The sequence below is a fragment of the Mastigoproctus giganteus genome, chromosome 13 (genome assembly GCF_048544385.1).
Source record: "Mastigoproctus giganteus isolate SK-2022 chromosome 13, ASM4854438v1, whole genome shotgun sequence".
NCBI classification, from domain to species: domain Eukaryota; kingdom Metazoa; phylum Arthropoda; class Arachnida; order Uropygi; family Thelyphonidae; genus Mastigoproctus; species Mastigoproctus giganteus.
Genome location: NC_143587.1, coordinates 154,832,698 through 154,858,310, shown reverse-complemented (window position 1 = coordinate 154,858,310; position 25,613 = coordinate 154,832,698). Strand labels below are relative to the sequence as shown.

The 25,613-nt window shown below is 37.5% G+C and overlaps 1 protein-coding gene across 1 annotated transcript in view; it reads right to left on the bottom strand.

The window, feature by feature from the left end:
- DCP1 (decapping mRNA 1) overlaps positions 1-25,613 on the bottom strand; it is a 147,376-nt gene that overhangs the window by 29,841 nt on the left and 91,922 nt on the right. Inside the window, exon 6 of the mRNA XM_090387439.1 lies at positions 18,822-19,577. Coding sequence (XP_090243565.1) covers positions 18,822-19,577 — 756 coding nt within the window. The remainder of the gene's footprint in view (positions 1-18,821; positions 19,578-25,613) is intronic.

Sequence of the window (25,613 nt, the reverse complement as noted above, 5' to 3'; positions counted from 1 at the left end):
TTATGATTTCTTTGGAGTTAGTGATCTCCTGTCCATTCCAGATAATTAGTGGAGTTGGAACCAAAAGAAATTTCCCAAAAGTTTTCTGATTTTGTTCCATATAACACAGGTATCTGTATTTTTGTTAATTGTGGAGGCAAAACGTTGTTGTTGTTGTTATTTGGTTTTTAGGAGCATTAGCAACTAAGGCCATATTGCTCCGGGATATGCGGTGGTCATTCCCTGAATGACCTTTCCGCATCCTCCGTATTTGGTGGTGACGGGCTCGAACCCGGTCTAATCAAGAAGCGTGTGCTACGCACTGCTGCTCCTTCCCACCTGGCTACGGAGGCGCCTGAGGCAAAACGTATCCATGATTTCTTTCTACTTCTATGCTGAATATATCTCGCTCTAGCTTTTTTTAAAATTTATGAGGTTGATGGAGATGGGATACTTTCGGAAGAGATTCCAAGCCCTATTCTTCTCTCTCCTGGCTAAACTGCATTCTTCATTCCACCGCGCTATGGCATGTTTATGATATTTTCCAGATGACAGTAGCTTCAGCTGCTATTAAAATTTGGTTTGTGACATGAGCTATTTCATTGTCTATAGGCGAATGGTGATTATTTGTTCAACTATTGCCGCAAATATTCTATATTTTGTGCAGTCAGCTTTATGGAATCTCCATCTTTTTTGGCCATCGTGATGTGTAACATCATTTGTTAATATTTTGCAGACCACAGGAAAATGGTCGCTGTTAAGAGGATTATTCAAGATTGTCCATTCAATAAGTGGATATAGGAGGTGAATACATGGAAATGTCAATTGCAGAGGCTGTTCCAGTGGGCAAATGGATGTATATCTCAATTCCAGTATTAAGGAGTGAGAGATTTTGCTCTTCCAATAATTTTTCAATCAATTTACCATTTTTGTCTTGGTGGCAAGATCCCCACAGGGGATGGAGTCTATTTAAATCTCCCATGATATAGACCGGAGGTGGTAGCTGGGTTACTAATGCTTCTAGATCTGAATATGCATATTCTTGATTTGGGGGAAGGTAAAGTGAGACCAGTGAATATGCAAACTGGATTGAGACTTGTACTGCAACAGCTTCCAAATATGTCTGTAGTTGGAGGCGTTTACACGGAATTCTGGAGTCAATTAAAATAGCCATTCCACCATGAGCTCCACTGGAGGGGAATCGGTCTTGTCTGTAGGTACTGTAACGGTTCACTGTTGCGTTTACTTGTGGAGTTAGGTTAGTTTCTTTAAGGCAGACACCTACCAGATGATATTTATCAATTAGATCGCGGATGTCATCAATGCTATTGCGGAAACCTCGACAATTCCGCTGTATTATCATGCGCATTATATTGGCTTTGTATTTGTCTTTTTTATGAATGGGGTACTGCTTGGATCACTCAGGCTTTTTCTATTTTCTGGAGAAAAATGGACAAACTTCCATCTCTTCCGTATCTCTAAGACTGGTTCCTCTGAGACTTCTTTTTCATATATATCCATATGACCATGGACAGAGAGTTTGTCATCTGTATCTGTCTTTAGTATTTATGGTTGGGTGCAACATGGAAGACGTGTTTGGCAGAATTGCAACTGGTGTATTGATTGGAAGTTGGAATTAAGAGTGATTTTGCTGATGGAGCTAGGATTGAGCAAGCCCAATCAGATATATAAGGATGTTGGGCAGAACTGTAACATTAGACATGTTTGCTGCTAGGAGAATGGTAATCTGTTGCTTGGCCTTTTTTCCGTCACTACATTCCTTGCCTTTAAAATGTGTTTTATCTGGTAGTAATTTCAAAAAGAGTCCAGTTTCATCAACATTGAAGTTGTCATTGTGGTCGTATGTCAATAAAACATCTTTTAAATGATTTTCCTTCAATGTCCATGGCTGCACTTCTGCCACACTTTTTTGAAAGAAAGGCCATGACGAGTCAAATTTCTGGAACCATCCATCTGAACTTTTAAATTCTTCAACATTCATTCAATTCGTAAACAATTCAGCCATAGCTTTTAAAAGATTACCATCAACAGGAACTTTTTTTGCACGCATCATCATCATTAGCCATTCCAAAAGTACCTTTCCAAGATCTAGATACTTCACCTTTTGTGCTCGAATCCTACCCACAGCAGAGATTTCTCTAACTTTCACTCTATCTCCTATCTTTCAGAATAGTAAATAGAGTAATCTTAAGAAAGCCAAACTGTTTGGCAATGTCAGTCTTAGAATGCACACCATTATCTACAGCTTGCAAAATCCCAATTTTATCTGCAACTGGCAAAACTATCCACTTTCTTGGAGCCATACCAATAAACATACACTAGAACTAATGAAATGAACTTCCAGCCAATGTTCATTTCATTACTGCACTGTGAGAAAACAGTGTGGGGAATCTTACTAATGATTTCTCACAGTCAGGCTGCAAGCTCGTCAATTACTTAATATATTTAAAGCATTGTCATTTTTTAAATGCAAATACTGTAATAAAAAAGTAAACATTCAGATTAAGAGAGGTAGAAATTTATGGTTGTTATAGAGAAATCCTTTTATTTTCAATGTTGTTATACTGAATATAAAATAGCATTAGGTTAATGAGAAATTGGCTGCGACACAATCACATATACCAGGGGCGGCCAACTTAATTTGTGATGTGATCTACTTTTTTTTTCTTTAAAATGTGCCACGATCTACCATCTCAAGAATTTCATTGCACACAGATAAAAAAGTTTAATCAACACATATAGAAAAATATTGTTTATAAATTTTAAAATTAAATACAATTCAGAATTCTTATTTTAATTCATACGAAGTTTGTGTCTTCGTGTCATCTGCCAAGCTTTCAAAATCAGGGATGTACCGTGATAAGGCCAACCATAAAGCATCTTCCGCATGCAAGTCCGTAAGATTAGAGCGCTTCTTTGTCTTTGTTTGTTTTAAATACAAAAAGGCCGATTCACATAGATGTAGAACCAAAACAGGAATTTAAAAGTTCACTGCATTTTTTTTACATTTCGGTACTTCTCTCGGCAAACATATTTCCAAAAGCCGTCTTCTGATGATCTAGGAAGATATCGTTTTGTAATGTAATAATAATTTCATCTTCAAGTAATATTTTATCCATGAGAAAAATCGCAGCGATTTTTTTTTTTTTTTTTCTGCAATTTGTTTCGTATCTGAGTTGACATTAAATAGATAAGAAATATTTTGAACAATGTCTTCAAATTGTTTTAAAATCACTAAATCTGGTTTCAAAATCATCCACAACTTTCTCAACTTCAGAAACATATTTGTCATTATTAAATTCAAAACAGGATATTTTTGCAAATGATCTTGCATATTTGCAAAATGACTGGATTTTTTTTCTTTGATATCCTTAGTCACTGCCAAAAATTGATATTTATATGCAGAAATACTACTAATCAATGTGTTGAAGTGCCTTTCTAAATTTCCTTTTTTGTGTATAGCCATGGAAGCATTGCAAATAAAACAACATTTTTCTTTTATCAGTACAAAAAAAGTATTTAGTTCCCACTCTTGATGAAAATGATAAGTTTTACTCTTTTTCGTAGTACAGTCGATTCTGGTTAATTGGTACACATCGGGACAGATCGAAATTTTAATGAGCTGAAAAGCACATTCTAACGGAGGCAAAATGATATGAATAAAATAAAGGGAATGTGGTATTTAAAGAAAGCACACTGTATTTAAGTTATATTGGTACAAACATTTAAAAATAACTAAAGCTAAAAGCAAACAAAATGTACGTATGTACATATAATGTACATATGTAAAATGAAGATACAGTACAGAATAATGTCCGTGTCAAGCAAAGGTTACACATTACTTAAAGGTTCTTACTTTGAAAAAATTATGAAGTGTACCCCTGACGTGTTCTCTTTATGGACTGCAATTGAACAAAGTCAGCAGGTATCTAATGTTGATAAAGGACTGCCTTCATTGCTTCCTGCATGAAATAACATCTCAATTCAGCGATACATTTCCTGGCATCCTGGTTAGTCACTCGCTTAGGTATATCATCGTCATCATTTTCTTGGTCTTTTGGCATCCCTGAGTGTTTTTCCGCAATCTGTTCAATAATCATTTCCTCATAATCTTCATTTTCATTGTGGCATTGAAGGTTATCGTCAAATCATTTAAAATTTCTTCACAATTTTGGACCTGCTGCAGTTCCAAAGCCATTTCATTTTCTGTACAGCTTATCGCGTCTGAATCAAGAGTCATGAAACCACATTTAGCAAAACAATTCCGAATTGTTTCGCTGCTTATTCCTCGCCAGCTATTGGCGATAAATTGTACCGCTTTTAACACTGAAACTTTTGCACTAACCTCTATTGATTTCAAAGATGTCAGCAGATTTTCCTCAATTGCTTCAAGGATGTGATTAACCAGCTTTCCGCGATAATAGGTCTTCAAATTTTTTATAATTCCTGCATCCATAGGCTGTATCAGGGATGTGGTGTTAGGGGCTAAAAATTTCAGTTTAATATTTTTTAAACCAGCTACATTAGAGTGTGCGATGCAGTTGTCCAATATTAACAGAATTTTTCTGGACTTCCATTGCAGTTCCGCGTCCCAGTTCATTAGCCATTGTGTAAAAATATATGTGGTTATCCAAGCCTTCTTATTGGCATAATACGAAACTGGCAAACTGCCTATTGTAAGCCCCTTGAAATGAGGTTTGGCACTTTTACCAATAACCAAAAGTTTGTAAGTTTATGATTTCCTGACATGTTTGAGCAGCACAACACTGTTACACGATCCATTGCTTTCTTTGAACCGGACAGTGTTATGTGTTGATAGGGAACCATCCGGCGTAGCACAATAATACAGACCTGTTCATCGGCATTGTAAATGTCATCCCCACTAAATTTTTTAAGAAACTCTGGCAGTTTTTCAGATTTCCATCGCTCAGCACTCATAGCACCAGTACTGTCCTTCTCACCGTGTGCTTTTTTGTAACTAATGTCATGTCTACACTTCCATAGAGACAACCAACCATCCATCGCTTTGAAATTTACGTGACCTAGCTTTTTGGCCAACTCTTCTGACTTGGTTTTTAGCATAGGGCCGCTTACACGCACTCCTTGTTTAGATACAGTGGAAAACCACTGATTCAAAGCATCTTCGACGTCTGTATCTTTGACTTCCCCCTTTCGCTTATGAGATGTTTTCTTTAAATCCACACGCAATGTCCACTCCTCTCTAAGTTTTTCTTGTTGCTGTAGCAGTCGTGAAATTGTAAATTTTGGCACCTTTATTATCTCCGCTAGCTGACAATGACTGACGTTAGGAGGGTGACTTTTTATCTTGTCAAGAATAGTGATTTTTTTCTGAAAGTGACAAATATTTACATGGCACCTTGACAGGGGTCTTAAATGTACCGAAAAAAAAAAAGGGGAGGGGGAAACCAAAATCAGTGCCCTGTTTGGTACAGTTTTTAATCTATTCTAACCCACAAGATGTATACATATGTACCTAGTGTGATCGTAAACAACTGCAAGCAAAATTCCTTTAGAATCCAATTACCACAACACAGAACAAATGTAAAACAACCACTTCGCAGCACAACTTTGCAATAACTGACTCGGCTGCTGCCCGCATGATCTCTTTGTTACGAACCATCTAAATTAGTTTATTGTTCAATCATGACCTTCATTGCCCCAATTAGGAAATGAACCAATAACATAATTAAACTCACTTCCCTGTATAATTTTTTTGATAATTATTAGTTATATTATATTATATTATATTATATTAATATATAATATTAAATATTATATTACGGAATATTATTATTAAAATTTGTGACCATGGATTTGTGGTTGAAAAAAAGGAACTTTAAAATGAGAAGCAAAGCACTTCTAGTAGTGCAACTGTGGTCGATGAAAACGAACAATATTGACACACTTCAAAGTGAAGATAAATTGCAGCTTTTTGTTCCCCAAAAATCCGAAGTGAAAAAACAGGAACCAACTAATAAAAGAACAAAACGAAAGTATAATGACAGTTATTTGAATTTCGTTTTACATGTGTTGGAAATAAAGATGCTCCTGATGCACAGTGCATCACACGTAAAAAAATATTAGCAAACAATTCTTTGGCTCCCGCTAAACTTGTGTTTCGTAAATGTTCCGTGACTAAAAAAGTTTTGGGAAACGCTGTATTAGACAGTGAACCACGCGCATGAGGTTGGTTAACGTTATGGAGGCAGTTATGGCTCGAATAAATATCACTAGAAGGAAAACTTTTTTTAATGTATAGAGAGAAAGATATATGTGTACATACAATGATTTTTCTGGCCAATCCTTACGATAATGAATGGGATAACTTTTTACTTCATTAACTGAGTGCATGCACAGGAACAGAAAAATACTGCCCAAACTGTGTGAACCAGCAGTGCACTGGATGTTTTATCTAGGCATTCTAGGAGTTCTAATGTGAAAAGCTGACTATATGCAAGTGGTACAAAAGTAGAAAAGTTGATTTTATGACATTCAGCAAATTCTTTGATTTGAAGAAAACATGGGTTGTACGACGTGATGGTGAATATCATAGAAAAAGAGTAAGCTAGGACAAACTTTTTGCACGGTCAGGAAAGTTTTTCCCTTCTCAATTCAGAGCTGGAGTCTACAGGTATTTGTCAGTAAGAAACTGAATTTTCCTGAACTTATTGATGATCAAATCAAAAATGATCCATGATTCTTTCTTTGCTTTCCTTCAGATTTTTTGTGACTTGACTTGAGTCTTTTATGATTAAGGTTACTAGTAAGCAGGGTGTTTGCAAAACATGTTCCAATATCTACTTTTTTCTTGATCAGCAAATGTATAGTCCTGGAAAAGATTCAAGTGCTGCACTGGTATAAGCATTCAGTACCAACCACTTAAAAGATATAGTATATGGTATTAGATCAGATCGAAAGACATAGCAACCATGGTTCTTGTAGGCAAGTGAATATAAATACATGCTCTAGAATTACGTGACCCCATTAACTTCATTATCCTGTACATGTTTGGAAATCTCCAGAGTGGATTATGACTACTGAAATCCTAGATAAGAAGATGGCAGGTGATCTATCAGGGCTGTTTTAGATCATTTGTAGAGTGATGATTCATTTGAGGAGATATGAGAAAGTGAGAATAAGTGTACAATAAGTAAGTGTACAATAGATACTATCATTTCTAGTAATTCTACAAGTGGTGGCAGTATTTATTGCATACATTTCCCGTGGAAGGTTCAGGTACCGCAATCAGCATCCCCCCCCTTAGTTTCACACTTCACATAGTTTGGAGTAAATGGGATGGCTACTACTCAAATTTAGGATGTTCCCTTGGAGCTATAGTTAGGATATACTGCTTCACTCTGACATGCCATCTGAGAATGTCCATATCGAGAACCTACAGCACTTGAGGAGTTTAGAACCAAACTCTGCAGTTTAAATAGCCAGCTCTGACTGAAGCTGGTAAATGAGGAGTTAAAAGTGAGTATAATGTTGGCATCAAATTACTGTCGTCGTTGTTGTTTTTGAGTTTGACGACACATAGGCTGCTAGGGCCATATTGTGTCTTTCTAATGGTGAATATGAAATAACTATATTTTATGATATATTCCTATCTGGTTTGGGGAAAGTAAATAGTTCTTTTTTTATTAGGATCATCTCCCAGAATCTGCAATAAATTTATTGATGACTGTGTATTAACATTTGATTTAAAGGTGTTTAAGCAGATATTTTGAAAGTGGGGACAGTCCACTAACAAATGGCGAATGGTCAGTTGTACTTGACTTGATCTACATTGGGAAGCGCTGTCATTAGTTAACAGATGCAGGTGAGTGAGGTGAGTATGCCCAATCTTTAGCCTTCCTAAAATTGTTTCTTTTTGTCTGTTTTTCGGAAGCTGGAGAGCCACAGCTTTGGTTCTAGTTTTATTTGGTATAGTTTTTTTCCTGGATAACCTTTCCAAATTAGTGACCAGCTATAGCAATATGCTTTACAGATAATATAGTTATAATCGATATATGGAGTTTTAGAAGTCTGCAAAAGAGTAGTATCTCGTTGTTTGGCTGCAAGATCTGTTCCTTCATTTCCTGTTATTCCACAATGTCCTGGAATCCAGCAGAATGTCACAGTTTGGTTTGAATCATTACAAGCAAGTAATTTAGAATAGATTTCTTTTATACAGGATGAGAGGAGTTGGTATTACTATTTATGGCAGAGACAGCACTGAGCAAGTCAGTGGATATTAAGGCAGACAAAATTATAAGTTGAGTAATGTGATCTAGAGCCAAGTTAATAGCATAAAGCTCAGCAGTGAAGGTACTGCATCCTACAGGTAATGAGACAGAAGTGGTGAATAATGGGAAGATTGCCGCAGCACCTACGTGGGTCTCAGTTTGTGATCTGTCTGTATAGATCTTATAGGCCTGTGAATTAGAAGCAGAGAAAGTTTCATGTAACTGTGCAATATTGAAGGGAAACAAGGTGTTCTTTCCCCACTGTTGGAAATAGTCATCATAAATTGCAAGGATATTTGTCCACAGTGGATCACGTGGTGTCATGTCTTGATATCTATTGCTGATTTCTACGTTCCACGTTTGAGTCAGTTTTTTAAGTCTAAGTGCAGCAGGTCGTTTTCATTTGGTTTACTATTGTAAAATAACTCCTATTCAGTATTATAAAGACATCAACTAGGGCGAGAGGGAAGACTATGGATTTTTGCGGCATACATCAAAGCAATCTTTTCCTCCGAAGATGTAAGGGAGGTACGTGGGGTTCAATGTAAAGGCTCTGAACTGGGGAGGTTTTAAAAGCCCCTAGAGAAACTCTAAGAGCACTGTGCTGGATGGTATTTAATCGCTCTAAAGTGCTCTTCCTCGCAGAGTCATACACTGGAGAACCGTAATCCAAACAGGATCTGATGAGAGCTCTATAAAGATGGATAAGGGTACGTCGATCAGCATCGCACGATATGGATGACACACACACACAGGATATTAAATTTCTTCAAGCAGATGGTCTGAGGATAGGCTACATGTGCATGAAAGTTCAGTATTCTATCTAGTATCAGGCCAAGAAAATGGACAGTGTTAGCAAGAGGAACTGGCATATTTTTTATCTTTAGCTCAGGATCAAGTGACCAGAGTTTGCTGCAGAAATGAGTGGTTGTGGATTTCTGTTCAGAAAGATGGTATCCATTGCGTAAAGTCCAGGATTCTATTCTGTTTAGAGTAATTTGTCACTGTCTTTCGATAGTATTCATATTTTGTGATTGGTAGGATATGGCAAGGTCATCTGTATACATGTATACTTCAATAGTTTTTAGAGGATTTTCCAATATGTTGACCCTAATCGCAAATAGGGTTGGACTCAGTATGGATCCCTGTGAGACACCCTCTTCATGAATGTGAGATGCTGATAGGAAGTTTTGATTTCCGACTTGAAAGGTACGTAACTTTAAAAAGTTCTGAATGATTTGAGGGAGACAGCCTCTCAGCCCTAGCTGATGCATATCTTTGATAATACCATGATGCCATGTGGTGTCAAATGCTTTCTGAATATCCAGGTTAATCATCACTAGATGTTGTCTCCTGATGAAGGCGTTATGTATGTTGGTTTCAATTTTGACAAGTAAATCTAGGGTGGACCTGTTTTTGCGGAAGCCATATTGGTTATCAGAAAGAATATTTTGGGAGTCTAGAATCCAGGTGAGTCCCTTATGCACCATCCTTTCGAAGATCTTGCCCAGTTTTGGTATTGCACAAATATAGGAATGGTGCCATGAGAGAGGATATGTGTTTTCTGAGAAGATCAGGTTATAAAATAGCAATAGTGTGTACATATCAGCTTCACACAGATGTTTAAACATATTGTAGTGAATGCCATAAGGTCCTGCTGCACTATTTGGAGATTTGCTCAAGGATTCCTTGAGTTCAGCTATAGTAAATAGTTATATGGAAGTGAGAGATTAGTTAAATTCAATTTTTGACTTTCTTTAGTTTTAATTTGTTAAAAGGAAGTCACACAAGAGGCAGAAATATTATAGAAAGGTTCTGCTAAAGCATTTGCGATGTCAGTAGGAAAGGATAGGTCCTGCCCATTCCACTGTATTACTGGAGACTGTAACAGTAGAAATTTTCCATTGAGAGCTTGTATTTTTTTCCAGATAATCCGAGTGCCAGCATTTTTGTTAATAGTTGAGGCGAAGTTAATCCAGGAGTCACATTTTGCTTTTTTCCTAATTTTTCTTGCTTTGGCTCTCAGTTCTTTGAAAACAATAAGGTTGGCAATAGCGGGGAATTTGTGAAAGTGGTTTCAAGCACAGTTTTTTTTTCTACTTTCGTTATGGAACAATCATCATTCCACCACTGGTTTTCATGTACCCGTTTGTGCTGGTTGGATTTTGGAATGGAAATTTTGGCTGCCGATAATACATGGCTGGTAATGTGATCAGTTACATCATTAATATATTGTTGATATACATACTGATTGTCGAGTAGGACACAAGTGGAATATTTTTCCAAGTCTGCTTTGTGGAAATTCCAAGAAGTACGGCCTTTAGGACGTGACATGACCTGCTTTTGAATTGAACTTATAATAGGAAAATGGTCACTGTGGAATGGATCATTCAGCACTAACCATTTCATGCTTGGAAAAAAGAGATGCTGAACAGATGGATAAGTCTATGGTTAATGTGGTCCCTGCAGATAGCTGAACATGAGTTGGAGAGCCAGAGTTTAATACAGTCAGATTAAAGGTTATCCAGGAATTATTCAATTAATTGGCCTCTGCTATCCATGGTGGAAGATCCCCACAATGGATGGTGTCTAACTCACTGAGTAAACATACAGGAGGTGGCAACGTTTTTGGTCATAATTCTCCGTGCATGAGGCACTTTTTGTTCGCTAAGCTCTTGTATTATCTCTTCTTCAATGACATTTATTTGTTATGTGCACCAGTGTTCAGCAGAGTTAGATTGTGTGTCCAGTAATGTTTCTATTAGCTGCCCTCTTTTATCCATATGAAGAATTCCCCATAATGGGTAGTGTCAATTAAAGTCACCCATCAAACGTAGGAGATGGTATCTGAGCAAGGAGCTCATCAAAGGCTCTGAGTACATACGTTTGGTTCGGAAGATAAATAGAAACAAGAGATAAAATTATTCCACGCTCTATTCTTACAGCAACAACTTCTAAATTAGTTTTTAAGTGGATTTGCCTAGACGGATTAGTAATAGTTACTAAGACCGCTTCACCTCCGTGGACTGCAGTTGCTGCATTCCTGTCACACCTGTACAAAGTATATTTCTTTATTGAGAGGGGTCACTTGTGGAGTTAAATGTTTCCTGTAAACAAATGCCTGCTGGATTGAAATCTCGGATTAGGTCACAAAGTTCATCTGTATTAGTATGAAGTCCTCAACAATTTCATTGTAAAATGCACTATATTATTTAATTTTAGTGGTACGATGATCCGGTTGCTTTTTACAGGCAGTGAGCTTATGGCAATCTTTTTTAGGAAAAGTAGGATGTCTAGTGTCCATATCTTCTTCAACATAGATTTCTAATATAGGTTCTTCTTGAGTTTTGACATTTAGGCCCATTTCTGCAGTATTAATTTGGCTCTTAATAGAGGATTCTGCATTTGCCATCCTGATCTCACTTTGAGTCTTGATTCCACTATTAGAGAGAATGGAAATTGGGGTATTACAAGTCTGGTCTCTGTTGTTTTGCTTTAAAGCTGGCTGAGAAACTAAAAGCTGAGCTCTGGACCACTCAGCAAGTGATTTGTCAAGTGGAATTGAATCAATGGTTTGAGTAGCAACCAAACGATAATTCTTAGTAACATTTGCATATGTATGTGCTGGAGTATCTTTCACTATGTCACCTCGCTTCCTGATAAGTCACTTTATGTTCAACTTTAAACTCCTGTATTTTTTTCCCCAGCTTCCATAATTCGCAATTTTTGGAATATGCAGAATGATCTCCTTTACAATTAGGGCAAACACTGGAGATGTTGCATTACAATCTGTTTGAACATGATCTTGGGATCAACATTTTGGGCATACATTTTTCCTCAGCATGTCTGAGAGTGTCTGAATTTCTGGCATTGCAATATCAGCAAATTGGATTTGGAATATATGGGAGGATATGACAATTTGGATAACCAGCTTTACCAATATTTGATAAGTTTGGAGTATTGAAAATGAGTATTATACTGTGGGTCGGAATGAGCTTGCCATCCCTACAAATCAGAATTCTCTTAGCTTGTATGAACTTTTGATTTTTCATTCCTTGCACAAGCTCCTCTTCTGTTACATTCAATAGATCCCATTCAGAGATAACACCTTTGGAACTATTTAAGGTTGTGTGGGGAGAGATTTTAACAGGAATTCTCCCAAAAGTTGTAAGCATTAACAACAGTTCTGAATGTTTAAGACTGTCATCTCAACTAGCAAATCCTCAGACTGTACCCTTTTGACCATTTTAGGTGATCCAGCAGCATTTTCTAGGAACCTCTATCATAAATAGAAAGTTTACTTCACTGGCTGACTAGTTAACAAATGGATAATAAGAAAAGTTGGATACTCTGGTTGATAATTGTCTTTTTTTAAGCGCTTACTTTGTGCATTACCTTGATCAGAATTGTACCAATTTTTGGTATTTGAGCTCCAAGGCTCTAAGGCTGGACAATTTTCTTTATCCATGTCAGCTCCCTTTTGCCCTGGGAGATTAGCTTTTCCCCCCAGCTTACCGGCCCTGCCACAGGGAGGGAGGAGCAGTGCTGCTTGTGGCCAAGTGTAGGAGTTAGTACAGTTAGTAAACTAATAAAGAGTAAAGAAAAAGGTATTTTCCTTTTTCTGGCTCTTTTTTATACTTTTAAAAAGTAGAGGCTAATTAACAAAAGGACTTATAAAAATGAAATAAAACAAGGAAAAACTCTATCACTCTAGGAAGTCGCAGATCGCTTGGTCACAGAAACGTTTGGCACCCAGGCCCAATATATTTAATGCAGAAATAATGAGGCTAAATAAGAAATAGAGAGATTAAGAATGCAGTTTTATTAACTGCACATAAAAAACAAACATGTTGATGTTTGTTTTTTATGTGCAGTTAATAAAACAGGAATTAAAATTCTGTTATTAATACACTCCTACTTATTGCCTTCTATTTTCTATTATTATATCAAGTTTGCCACTAAGCTTTAACGTTCTTAATTAATCTTCTTTTCTTCTCTGTATGAGGTTTATTAACTATAGGAGCCATAGTGAGGGATTTTTAATTTAAAATAAATCCATGATATCGGTACAGAATTCACTTTCAAAATGGTGAATTTAAACAACAAAAAAAAAAAAAAAATCACGTGAATTGCCGTTTTCTTTTATTCGGCACTGAAACCCACTGCACTGTACGTAAACATCTGATCTCAATGTGCTGTTATCTCAAATGCACTGTTATTTTGACAGTCTACTGTAAATAGTTTGACCAAGATATGTAGGAATTTTTGTTGCAGTTTAATTATGAATATACATTTACATGGCCTCACCTAGAAATTTGTTGAGGCCTATTTTGGCAACTGCCGAGTCACCTTCAGAGGGTGAAATCAGTTGTATTACTATACACCACACTTAATTGGCTTGTAAGTTTGTGAATGGGGAGATCGGCCATAGGATTATCATCTAAAAAGAGAGCACCTAAAATGTAATTGATGATGTCTATCCAATCAAATAATTCTATGTTATTGAATGTTACTGTATTAAAGGTGGAAAATGCTTTAATTTTCCAGTGACCAATTTATAAACATCCCCCTTCCCAGGGATTTTGATTATTTTGCTCTGTGATGAAGGATTTCCAGGTCTCAAGTTTACTTTGAAAAATAGCCAAATTACGTATTGTTCTTAAAAATAATACATTGCTGGTGAAGTTGTTCAATATCAGTCAAGGACCAGGTACTGCAGTAATGCTGATAGATAAAATTTTGGTTACACCAGAGAGTAAAAATTTCTTTAAACTTTTTAGTGGCTTTAGTAGCTGTCAAAATGATTGCATTTTGAAATGTAGGAACTAGGACAGGAAGATCAGAATTTTCAAATATGTCAGAAGTCAGCAAAGTAATAAGTTTGAGAAAAAATATTTCACAACAAACTTTTTTTTAGTAGAAAATCGGATGATTTTTATTTAAGAGTTGTTGATGACTAGAAGAAGCATTAATAGAAAAGACTAAAGCACGATGAACAGAAGTTGTCCAATCCGTAAAGATATTCCAAAAACCTACAAAACAAGCCATGTTAAGGGAGGCAGGAGAGGACACCAATGTTTGAGCTGCCCAGGGAATTAAAAAATATAATGCTGACGATTAGGTTGATTCAAAATAACTAAATTGTGATGAAGAATGAAATCATCCAGAAGTTGTCCTCGTGCATCAATAGATGGAACTAAACCAAGAGTGAGACTTTGCACTGAAGTTGCTTCAGATAATAAAGTTAGGTGAATTTAAGTACATGCACAATAAGTGTGGTGCAGTGGGTTTAATATGGGTTCAAAGTCAACAGATGGAAAAAACGATATGCAAAGCCAAAAGTGCCAGTAATATAAATACAGGTTATAAAATTGGGTGCATAAACTAGAAATTACAGTTGTCATTGTTATTTGGTTTTTAGGAGCATTAGCAACTAAGGCCATATTGCTCTGGGGATATGCAGTGGTCATTCCCTCCATATTTGGTGGTACCCTCCGTACATGAGCTCTAAACCCAGTCTAATCAAGAAGCGTGTGCTATGCACTGCTGCTCCTGCCTACCTGGCTACGGAGGCTCCAAAATTACAGTTACATCTAATGAATCATTAAAAATAATTATGACCGATCTCATATGATTATGATTGGCCTGTATAACTCTTTAAAGAGAAAAAGCCAATAACTTTTCCTTTAACATAACATGTTTCTTGAATGAGTGCAACATCAAATGACTGTTCAAAAGTGGTCACTGCCTCCAAAAACCCCATAGAGGTGGGTGAGCTGCTCACCCTTCTCTGGGGGGGGGGAGCTGCTCTCTGGTACACTGTTTAAGATTGAGCGATTTTCTGCTTCCTACCCCCACTTAAACAGGCCAAAACATCACCAGGCCATTTCACTTTGCTCAAGGAGTACTACAAAACTGTTGTAATTACTAACTCACTAATCTGATTACTCCTTAACCCGTATTTTGGAAACTTTTCATACCAGGTGCAATAATGTCTTATTCAGATGTGGAACACATCAACAGAGCTGGATGATCCCTTCAGCACAAGGCAGATGTGGTTAAATTCCTCATGACTTGAGACAACTCATAAGGATACAAAGCCCGAGACAGCTAAAACAAAGAATAAAAGAAAAACCTTTGGATCTGGTTCGGATTCCCAACCTACAAGGACTCTAATGAATCCAATGAACCTGAAACAAATGATACCAATATAAAAATGGTAAATTCCAAGGAAAGCCAATTGATAAATTTCTCCAGCTTAGAGATGTTCTTGAAAAATATATGGCCAAATAGAATAACAGTGGCCATTAGGACTAACATTATCCAGATATGGTCCAAGATGGGAGGGTATAATCCCACAACTCCGTACAGATGAGTGCCTGTCATCTGTACGGAGTTGTAGGACGAGTGCCTGTCACTGAAACTTTAAATGCTTACCACAGAACGGGAAAATAAAATGCCACTACACCCGTTCCTAATCGGAGGCATTGAGGAGAAAACATTGTTTGTTTATTTGGTTTTTAGGAGCATTAGCAACTAAGGCCATATTGCTCCAGGGATATGCGGTGATCATTCCCTGACCTTTCCGCATCTTCCTTATTTGGTGGTCACAGGCTCGAACCCCAGTCTAATCAAGAAGCATGTGCTACGCAGTGCTGCTCCTGCCCACCTGGCTAAGGAGGTGCCTAGGAGAAAACATTGGCACCACTTGTGTTGTCAAAGAGCAGATTTGCCAAGCCACTAAACCACAGTCTACACTCACAGAGACATCAAAACTAGAAACAAGTGAAGCAGTCAAAAGTGCTGTAATGTCAAATTTTAATGGGCAAACGAAGATCTTAAAAACCAAGGGTATGAGGCATGAGAAAGACATGCTTACCCAGACTTGTAATACCAGGAAGGAGGCAATCTATTGTGCAGAACCCAAGTATCACTATGATCGGTTTTAAAGCAGAAGTTCCCAAATGCAAGAGACCACCAATTGTTTTGTTTGATATTGACAAAACAATCACTCCCAAAGGACTAAAAGATGAATCGTACTATTAACAACCTCCACCCACCACCTGAGTGAGGATCACACTGACCATAACCTTATTCCAATGTACCATACCAAAACTAGTTCACCATCAACAGTAAACTGGATTATAGAATTATATTTACGAGGCCTGGCACATTCTTACCAAACAGGAAAGAGTCTGTGGGCTGGGGCTGTCATCAGTTTAAAGAACACATCCGAGTACCAAAGTGGTGGTACATGCAAACACAACAGTCAACCTGCAGCCATTGTGCCCAACACAAACACGAATTCAGCACATGCCTTAACAAGGACCAACCTGCTATTTCTGCAAATTGCAAGAGCAACAAGTTGCCACATGACCACTCCATCAGTGATGTACCACCTACATAAAAGCCAAGAGTACTTATCGAAACAGAACTATGGACAGACAGAACATACCGAGAGATAAATTTTATTCAAAGTAATGTGCAACATCAAAAACAGTAATCAACCAGTACAAGTTTAAAACACAAGAAAACACTGATTGTAAATCTTATACAGGAACCTTAAATACGCAATGGTAATGTAATTGGATACCCCTCCTACTACAGAATAATACAGCATATAACTGAAAACCCATGGGCTGCAGTAACAGTCAAAAATACTGAAATAACTGTTACTAAGATCACATCCTGCTACACTTCTATCAGTGCTTTTCTACAGCCTTGGGATCCCTGCATGTGCTTCTGGCCTATTCTAGATCAGGTGCAGACATGGCTATAGTTACAAATCTTCTGCAGACAGCTCTGAAGTCTTTCTGGCTCAAAAATTCTCATTGTTACGGACAATAACTGTCGCTTTCGACTTTGGCACGATACCATCTCTGACTGGACTGGAACCCGTATTCATCACTGCAGTAAACCTTCAGGTACTCAATCAACCTTGAAATCTCCCTACCTTCAGCTTCACACTTTGGGAAAGTATAATAGACATCTCTCCCTTCAACATCCCAAAAATTTACCAAATGGAATATAAGAATCCTAGACAACATCACCCTCATCACCTTTTCTCTCTCATGGTCAGACTATTGACAGAAGTTGGAGCAGGATATTGTTCATTCTTGCACGAAGAAAGCTATCTTGACTCTCTTTCAAGAAGCCCTCAACAAAAAACTTATCTGAAGATAGTCCTCTTATCACTCAGGTGTATCTAAACAGAGTGCTCCAGCACTAACCAAAACCATCCAAGAAGCTTGCACTGAATCCATCCCCAAAAGGTAGACCTTTAGGAATGCAGTTCCTTGGTAGAACACAGAATTGGATAATCTCAGAAAGGCTGTCCACCATTCCAGGAAGGAATTCCAACGGGGTTAGGTTACAATGATTAAGGATATAGTTTGAAATCACTTTGATTATTGCTATCTGTAGCAATCAAAAATGGCCCATTTTTCATAGCCACCTCATGTCTTGTTCCCTATGCCACTTCTACCTCTTCTTTCCCTATTATTAGTATTGAAATGCACAGTATGACAGCTATACTGTGCATTTCATTAATAATGCCTGTTGTTTTTGTTCTTCCACAACCATATATTTTTTTTTATTTCACTGTTGGAAAACATATTTCTGAACATGTCCATATGACATGTTGTTCAAAAATACATATGAATATTATTATATATTTGTAGTGGCAAATGATGCAAGAAAGCAAATTTACATTTTTTACATAGTATCAGCAAAAAAAAAAAAAAATTCCAATATCACCTGTTCATTCCCTCCAACATATTTAGTTCTTCGCTGAATTTATTCAAACTTCCCACTTCCACAAAAACACATGGAAGTTTGTTCCAACAGTCAAACTACCTGCTGGCTGAAGACAAACTTCTGCACATTAGCAATAGGAAAAATTGCATCAGCATTAAGCATATAATACACAGGGCAACATTTCTACCTTTCCCAGATTTTACAATACATGGGAAACCTTGCATGTTGTCTGAAGTTATGCTGCATTTCTTTAACATCTGATTGAAAGACATTGTTAATTAGCTACCCACCACAAAAGTCTGATGAATTATCACAAATTATGGCACACAATGCTATTATGGTGCATCCCTATTTCACAATGACAATAGCAGTACACTTGACAACCAATTCACTAACCAAAATAAGTAGAAATTTGCAAAATAAAAAAACCTCCAATTTAATATAGTTTTATTTTAATTCTTTAACTTTTTGTAAAAAGGAAAAAAAACAAACAAACCAATTTTAGTGTAGTTTTATTTTAATTCTAACTTTTTGTAAAAAAAAAAAAAAAAAAAAAGAGAGAAAAACCAAGTTCTTGCAAAAAGATGGAGAAATCTTTACCACCATATATATTACAATGGTGAAAGGTCAAATCAAGTTAAAAAAAAAAAAAACTTGATTTTCTCTCATAAATCCAAAGAGTTACAGCTATACGGTGTAAAGGTTTTTTTTTTTTTTTTTTTTTTGTTGGTCAGTGCGGCAAAAGCCTCCACCTTTCTTGCACAGTACAGCCAAACCAACACTAACATTTAAATATAAAATAAACAGTTAACTTACCAGAGCAGCTGGAACAGAAGTAACACTAGTATCACTAGCTTGCAATGGTTGTCTGAGAAAAGAAGGCCGTGTGAGTGAATAGGATATTTGTTCAAACATGGCTGGTGTTAGCATTAAATGATCATCAACCAGTGGACTTTTAGGTTTTTGCTGACTAGTTTTAGCGTCACTGGTGATGGTAGTAACTACCCCCGAGCCATGCTTTTTGCTATCTGTTCCTGTTTTGGGAAGCAAATTTAATCTCTCTTTTAAATCCTGCTCCAAACTTTGTACAGATGGCAGGTCTGTTATAAGAAGAGCACTGTTTTCTGATGATTGATCCACAGAAGAGAGACCCATCCCTGCAGTACAAGTTGCTGATCTTGTTCTAGGAACTGAATCATATACTTCTTCATTCCTCTGCAGTTTCTCAATATGTTCTACAGTATGTGCTGGATTAGACAGAAGTCTCTGTAAAATGGTTCCGGCATCACTGTTAGTATGAGTTCTTGACACATCAGATGAATCTGCAGTACACGATGGCCTAATCTGGAAAGTAGAATCACACTGATTGCTATTTTGAGAAGATGATCCAATGGATAGGTGGCACTGATTGTCTCCAGCCTGAGCAAACAGTGTGTCCACAGCAACTGGAAGTCCTGAGGAAGTCTGGACCACATCACCAGCTCTCACAGGAGTCGGGCGGATTATATCACCAGTCTTGCGATCACTCTTAATCACAGGTTTAACTTTTGCATCTGACTTTGAACCCAGCCTCTAAAACAGAAAAAAAATTAAGTAAACAAGGAATTAACATTTACACAAGACTCTAGTGGTTACATAAGTGAGGGCTGTACTTTCAGGATCAGGTCAGGACCTGAAAACAATGAAAAATGTTTATATAAACATGTCTGATTCTGAACAGTTACAAAGTTATGGCTGTTTAAAAAATGCTGTGGGGACATCAATAGCAAATAATAATAAAATAACTAAGAGTAAGCAGATAAATACTTAGAAAAACGTTTATTCATACTACGTACATTGCTTATTCCTATTTATTATTTTTATCTCAAAAACTCCATAGCAATTTTTTTTTTTTTTTTTTTTTTTTTAATTCAAACACACAGTGCCATAACAGTTCAGAATTGGATACATTTATATGAAACTTTTTTTTTGTTTTCAGGTGTTAAATCTTGAAAGTATGAAAAAACACCATGTATAAATGAAGTGCACTCAAATAATAAAAGATAAACATGCTAGGAGTAATCACAAAAACATTGTTTCTTCTGTATGGGTGGCACCAAGGATTTCTTCCATATCTGCTGCATGTTTTCTGTGATGAAGCTACAAGCGAGTCCTAGTGTGAGGTAAGTATGCAGTAAGTTGTATGCAACCATGCCTCTTAGGAAACAGGAAAAGGCAAAATTCTGCGTAAAGTTTCTCCCTGATTCCCAGCTTTAGTTACCATTGTTGTGATTCACTAATGGCTGCAATCAGTCCAAACTAAGTAGAGAGAGAGAGAGAGAGAGAGAGAGAGAGAGAGAGAGAGAGAGATCAACATAAGAGTAAAGGATATGAGAGAGCACTTGTGGACTTCTTATACACTGAGTGATCACTGAATTTTTACCACCTACCTAATACTTCGTAGGTCCTCTGTGATGAAGCTACAAGCGAGTCCTAGTGTGAGGTAAGTATGTAGTATGTTGTATGCAACCATGCCTCTTAGGAAACAGGAAAAGGCAAAATTCTGCGTAAAGTTTCTCCCTGATTCCCAGCTTTATTTACCATTGTTGTGATTCACTAATGGCTGCAATCAGTCCAAACTAAGTAGAGAGAGAGAGAGAGAGAGAGAGAGAGAGAGAGAGAGAGAGAGAGAGAAAGAGAGAGAGAGATCAACAGAAGAGTAAGGGATTTGAGAGAGCACTTGTGGACTTCTTATACACTGAGTGATCACTGAATTTTTACCACCTACCTAATACTTCGTAGGTCTTCCTTTTGCCATCAGTACAGCAGCTATTCGATGTGGCATTGATTCAACAAGATGTTGGAAGCATTCGGGAGGTATGGCTAACCAAGCTGTGTGTAATGCGGTCAGCAATGCAGGTATGGAGGTGATTGGTTTGTATCCAGATGTCTGATATGCCTTTCAATAGTGTCCCACAAGTGCTCTATGGAATTGATATCGGGGAAGTTTGGAGGTCAATCGATATGCTGGAAGTCAGAAGTGTGTTCCTCAAACCATTCCTGCACAAGTGCCCGATGGCTCGGCACATAGTTATCTTGGAAGACACCATAGCCATTCAGGAAAAAGTGTAACATAGCAGGGTGTACACAGTCAGCAAGCAGTTGACAGTAGCGGAGACCATTGATATGTTGTTCCACATGCACCAGAGGACCAAGTTCCTGCCAATGAAACATGCCGCACACCATACAACTGACGTGGCCTGCACTTTTGATAGTATGCATGATGGATCAAGAGTTGTTAACACCAAATCCGTACATGACCATCCACGGTGTGAAGTAAATAACGTGACTCATCTGACCAGCACACCTTCATCCAGTCTTCCCAAGTCCAACTTGCATGTTCTTTGCAACAGGCGAATCTTTTACGGCGATGAACCTTGGTTAGGAGAGGATGCCATATGGGTCATCTGCTGGTATAGCCCATATGCGAGTGTGCGATGCATGGTATGCTAGATACTGTTCCGGGTTGGCCCATGTTGTGTTGGGTAGTCAACTCTTCAACAGTACTGCGTCTGTACGAGTCGTCGGACCCGGCACTCACCTCTAACATCAACCTTTCACTGACCTTTGCAGTTATACTGTCAGGTCATTGTTTGACCATTCTGACACCAGTCCTGGCACACTAACTACAGTAGCTCTCAAACACCCCACCAATTCAGACGTTTGGGAATTCGAGGCACCAGCTCGTCGAGCACCCACAACCTATCCTTTATCAAAGTCCAATAAATCCTTTCTTTTACCCATCACGCTCAGAATTTTACTACCTACTGAACCACTGACCCCTTATCTATGCTGCATAGGTTGAGTAACTCCACACTCTCGCACCTCACGTGGTCAACGGGTCGCATTCAGTTTTCATAGGGGTGGTCATAATTCAGTGATCACTCAGTGTATATGTACATATTCTGGAAAATGTTAAATATTAACTTAAGCCAATATTAAAATAAATAAAATGACTGAATTCAAGATTTTGTTTAAAGTGTTGTTCTCAAAGCATAGTTTATTTAAAAGAAATACCATACATTCAGAAATACGGCAGAGTATATACACAGAGTGGACAGAAATCATATGGCCCACTGGACAAGGGTTGGCCACAGTTATTTCCATCCAAGCCTTGCTGCATCGCTGTCCATAATTCCGTCGCATTCCTGGGTTTGTTTGTTATTTGGTTTTTAGGAGCATTAGTAACTAAGGTCATATTGCTCAGAGGATATGCGGTGGTCATATCCTCAGAGGGTCATATCCATTCCCTGACCTTTCCGCATCCTCCGTATTTGGTGGTCACAGGCTTGAACCCCAATCTAATCAAGAAGCGTGTGCTACGCACTGCTGCTCCTGCCCACCTGGCTACGGAGGCACATCGCATTCCTGGGTGGAGGATCCAAAGCTCGAATGGGCCTAGGCACAGCATCCCAAAGATGCTCCACAGGGTTCATGTCCGGTGAATGGGGAGGCCATTCTGTGGTGGTAAAATCTGCAGAATGCTCTTCAAACCATGTTCTAGTCACCACAGCTCTGTGGGGAGTTGCATTGTCCTGCTGGAAAAATCCATTGCCCTGTGGGTGCATGGTGACCATGAAGGGATGCAGAAGGATGGACATGTAACCTGGACCGTTCAGAGATGCATCAAGATGTACCAGAGGTCCCAACATGTGCCAGTTAAACATGCCCCAGACCATTACCGAACTGTCCACCTGCTGTTCCACCCTGTTGACATGACAGGTGCATAGCTTCTTGTGTTTTCCAACACACACACACACACACACACACACACACACACACACACACACACACACACACACACCCTCCTGCCTGCTGCAAATTACTGGAGATGGACTCACTGGACCAGGAGACAAGCCTCCAATTATTCACGGTCCAGTGCCAATGTTCTTTTGCCCGGTTCAGGCGTAGAATCTTTTGTCGTGGTGTTAGCAATGGGATTCTGGTGGGCGGCTCCCATAACCTATTGTGGCTAATGATACGGCTGATGGTCTTGGTGGAGACATTTCTGGCACCTCCATCGTTGAAGATGGCAATGATTTGTGCCATTGTTGCTTTCTGGTTGGCTGAAACAATGTGAGACAGACGTCGACGGGCACATTCATCGTTCACCTTTCTGCACCTACAGCACCGTCCATGATGAGATGTTATTCTGGAAATGGCACATTCCCTATACACTCTTGATACTGTTGAACGGGGATAGTGTAATTTCTGTACCACTTCCACGATAGTGACCCATGCGTTGAGCACTGACTATCATCCCTCTTTCAAAGTCTGTTAATTCACAATGTTTATCTATACTGACATCGAATTACTGTCTACGTGAATGCAGTGTAATTATAAACTTGCCAAGAGGTGGGTTCGTCTACTAGCGAGTCTACTAGCGGTAAAGAAAAAATTCAACTGTAGCACAAATGGAAATGTGTGGGATCAGACTGCCTAAGTTGAACTCAATTACTAATGCTATGTTTTGTCGAATGGGTGAACTGCTTATGGGAATGTTTATATATAAAAAAGAAAAAAAAAAAAAGTTAACTACTAATACCTAAATTTGTCATTACACACAATTTTTGTGTGTGTGTGCAAGAGAGACAGAGACCATTTCAGTGTACCTTGTGTCAAGAAAAAATACTCTGCACTGAATTTTTCACCAGACTAATTTGTTCAAATGAGATTGATAAAGTACTAATAAACAAGGGAAGTAGGCCCCAAGACCTAGAAGCATTTTTAATTAAAACAATCTTCACTAAAATGAATTTTATTGTATACACTACTATGACTGAATGACAGACAGGCACAAACACAATACTATCATTAACTTCCATTTTCAGGTTTATAAAACCACGAAGTATTGGAATTTCAGAACTACATGCAAAATTTCAAAATACTTCCGCTTGCATATTATGTATACAAATATTAGTAACTTCTATTTTCAATTTAATAAACCATTATAGATGCACAGAATTAGGCATGTAATTTCAATTGTGCAAATTTCAAAATTACATATTTCTGCTTATGTATATAAATATTTAAAAAAAAAAAAGTGAAGGGCACATGTGAGAAACTGAGTAACTAGAGCAGGGGTTCTTAACCTTTTATTTTAGGCAAGCAAGATTTTGCAGCTTACAATATGTGCGAGCACCATATATTAAAATATAAATTTTCTTGCTTAAAGATTAAAAATGTATTTTTTGATTAATTTTTTAGCCATATTACTCATAAAAGAATTGTACAGCAGGCCTAGTTACAAAGCAGTTTGCTCTACGATTATTCTCTATAACACTGTTCATATATTATAACCCATATCTCACTCTAATGCTGTCAACTCACTATAACGCTCTTTTACCAGCATACATATTAAATTTTTGGTATGTTTAATGAAAATGTTTCATCTGATGTAGTCGACAGCTTAAAAATGAATACCAAAACAGCATTAAAAAGTTTCCCACGCCGACTTGCAAAATTTTCCCACACTCAGTGAAATTCTCTTCCACGCTAATTTAATTGCAGTACGGTGACTTGTTCCAAGATCAAAATTTTAAAAAATGATCACGTAAATTGCTTGTAATATTTGCGTTATATGCATTTATCCGAAGTCTAGTCATCACTCAGTACAGTGTTAGGTAATGGACAGTTTACTCGAACATCGTATAATAATTAATGCATCGCAGTTACATTTTCGAAGATTAATAATGGCAGATAAGAATTAAAAAGCTACATCTGGATGCGATATGAAGCCTACTAAGGTAAGAAAAAGACTGAATTTGAAAATTAAATTATATGCTTCGAAGCAAATCGATTCCATTCAGCAACAAATGGATATGTGCAATCATTTAGGACTGGCAGATTCAATTGTAAGAACAATTAAAAAAAAAAAAGATTTAATTTCAGCAGAGAGAAAGACGGCTGTTCCACTGCAAGCAACTAAATTGGTTATGGCTAGGCCGGTTATTATAATTGAAATGGACAGACTTCTAAATAATTTTATTGAAGATAATATCCAACGCACAATTCCATTAAGGTAAATATTATTAAATAAAAAGCAATTAGCCCTATATGATGATCTGAAGAAAGCTCAACTTAAAAAAAAAAAATGTGGAACCATTGAAAGCTAGTAAGTGCTGGTTCAATAGATTTAAAATTCAGGGAGAAGCCCTTACGTAAGTGCAGATCAAGGAGCCAAAACTTTAAAAAAAAACTTAAAATTATTGAAGAGAGGTGTTATACTTCTCAACAAGTTTTTAACATACATGAAAGGACTTTTTCGGAAATGAATGCCTAAAAGAAGTTTCATATCGAAAGAAGAGGTGAAGAGAAAAAAAAAAAAAAAAACATGCTAGGCTTCTAAGTGGCAACGGTTCAGTTAACTTTATTGTTGAGTGGTAATGGCGTGGGGGATTTTAAAGTAAAACCCCTTTTATTTTACTAAGAAGAGGTCCAAAGTGCAACCCAAAATCGACCAAAGATATAAAAACTCAACAGCCCAGGGCCATCCACATAATTATATACGTATGTAACAGAGAATATTTTATATGTACAGATTTTTAATATTAAATATTTTGACCGACA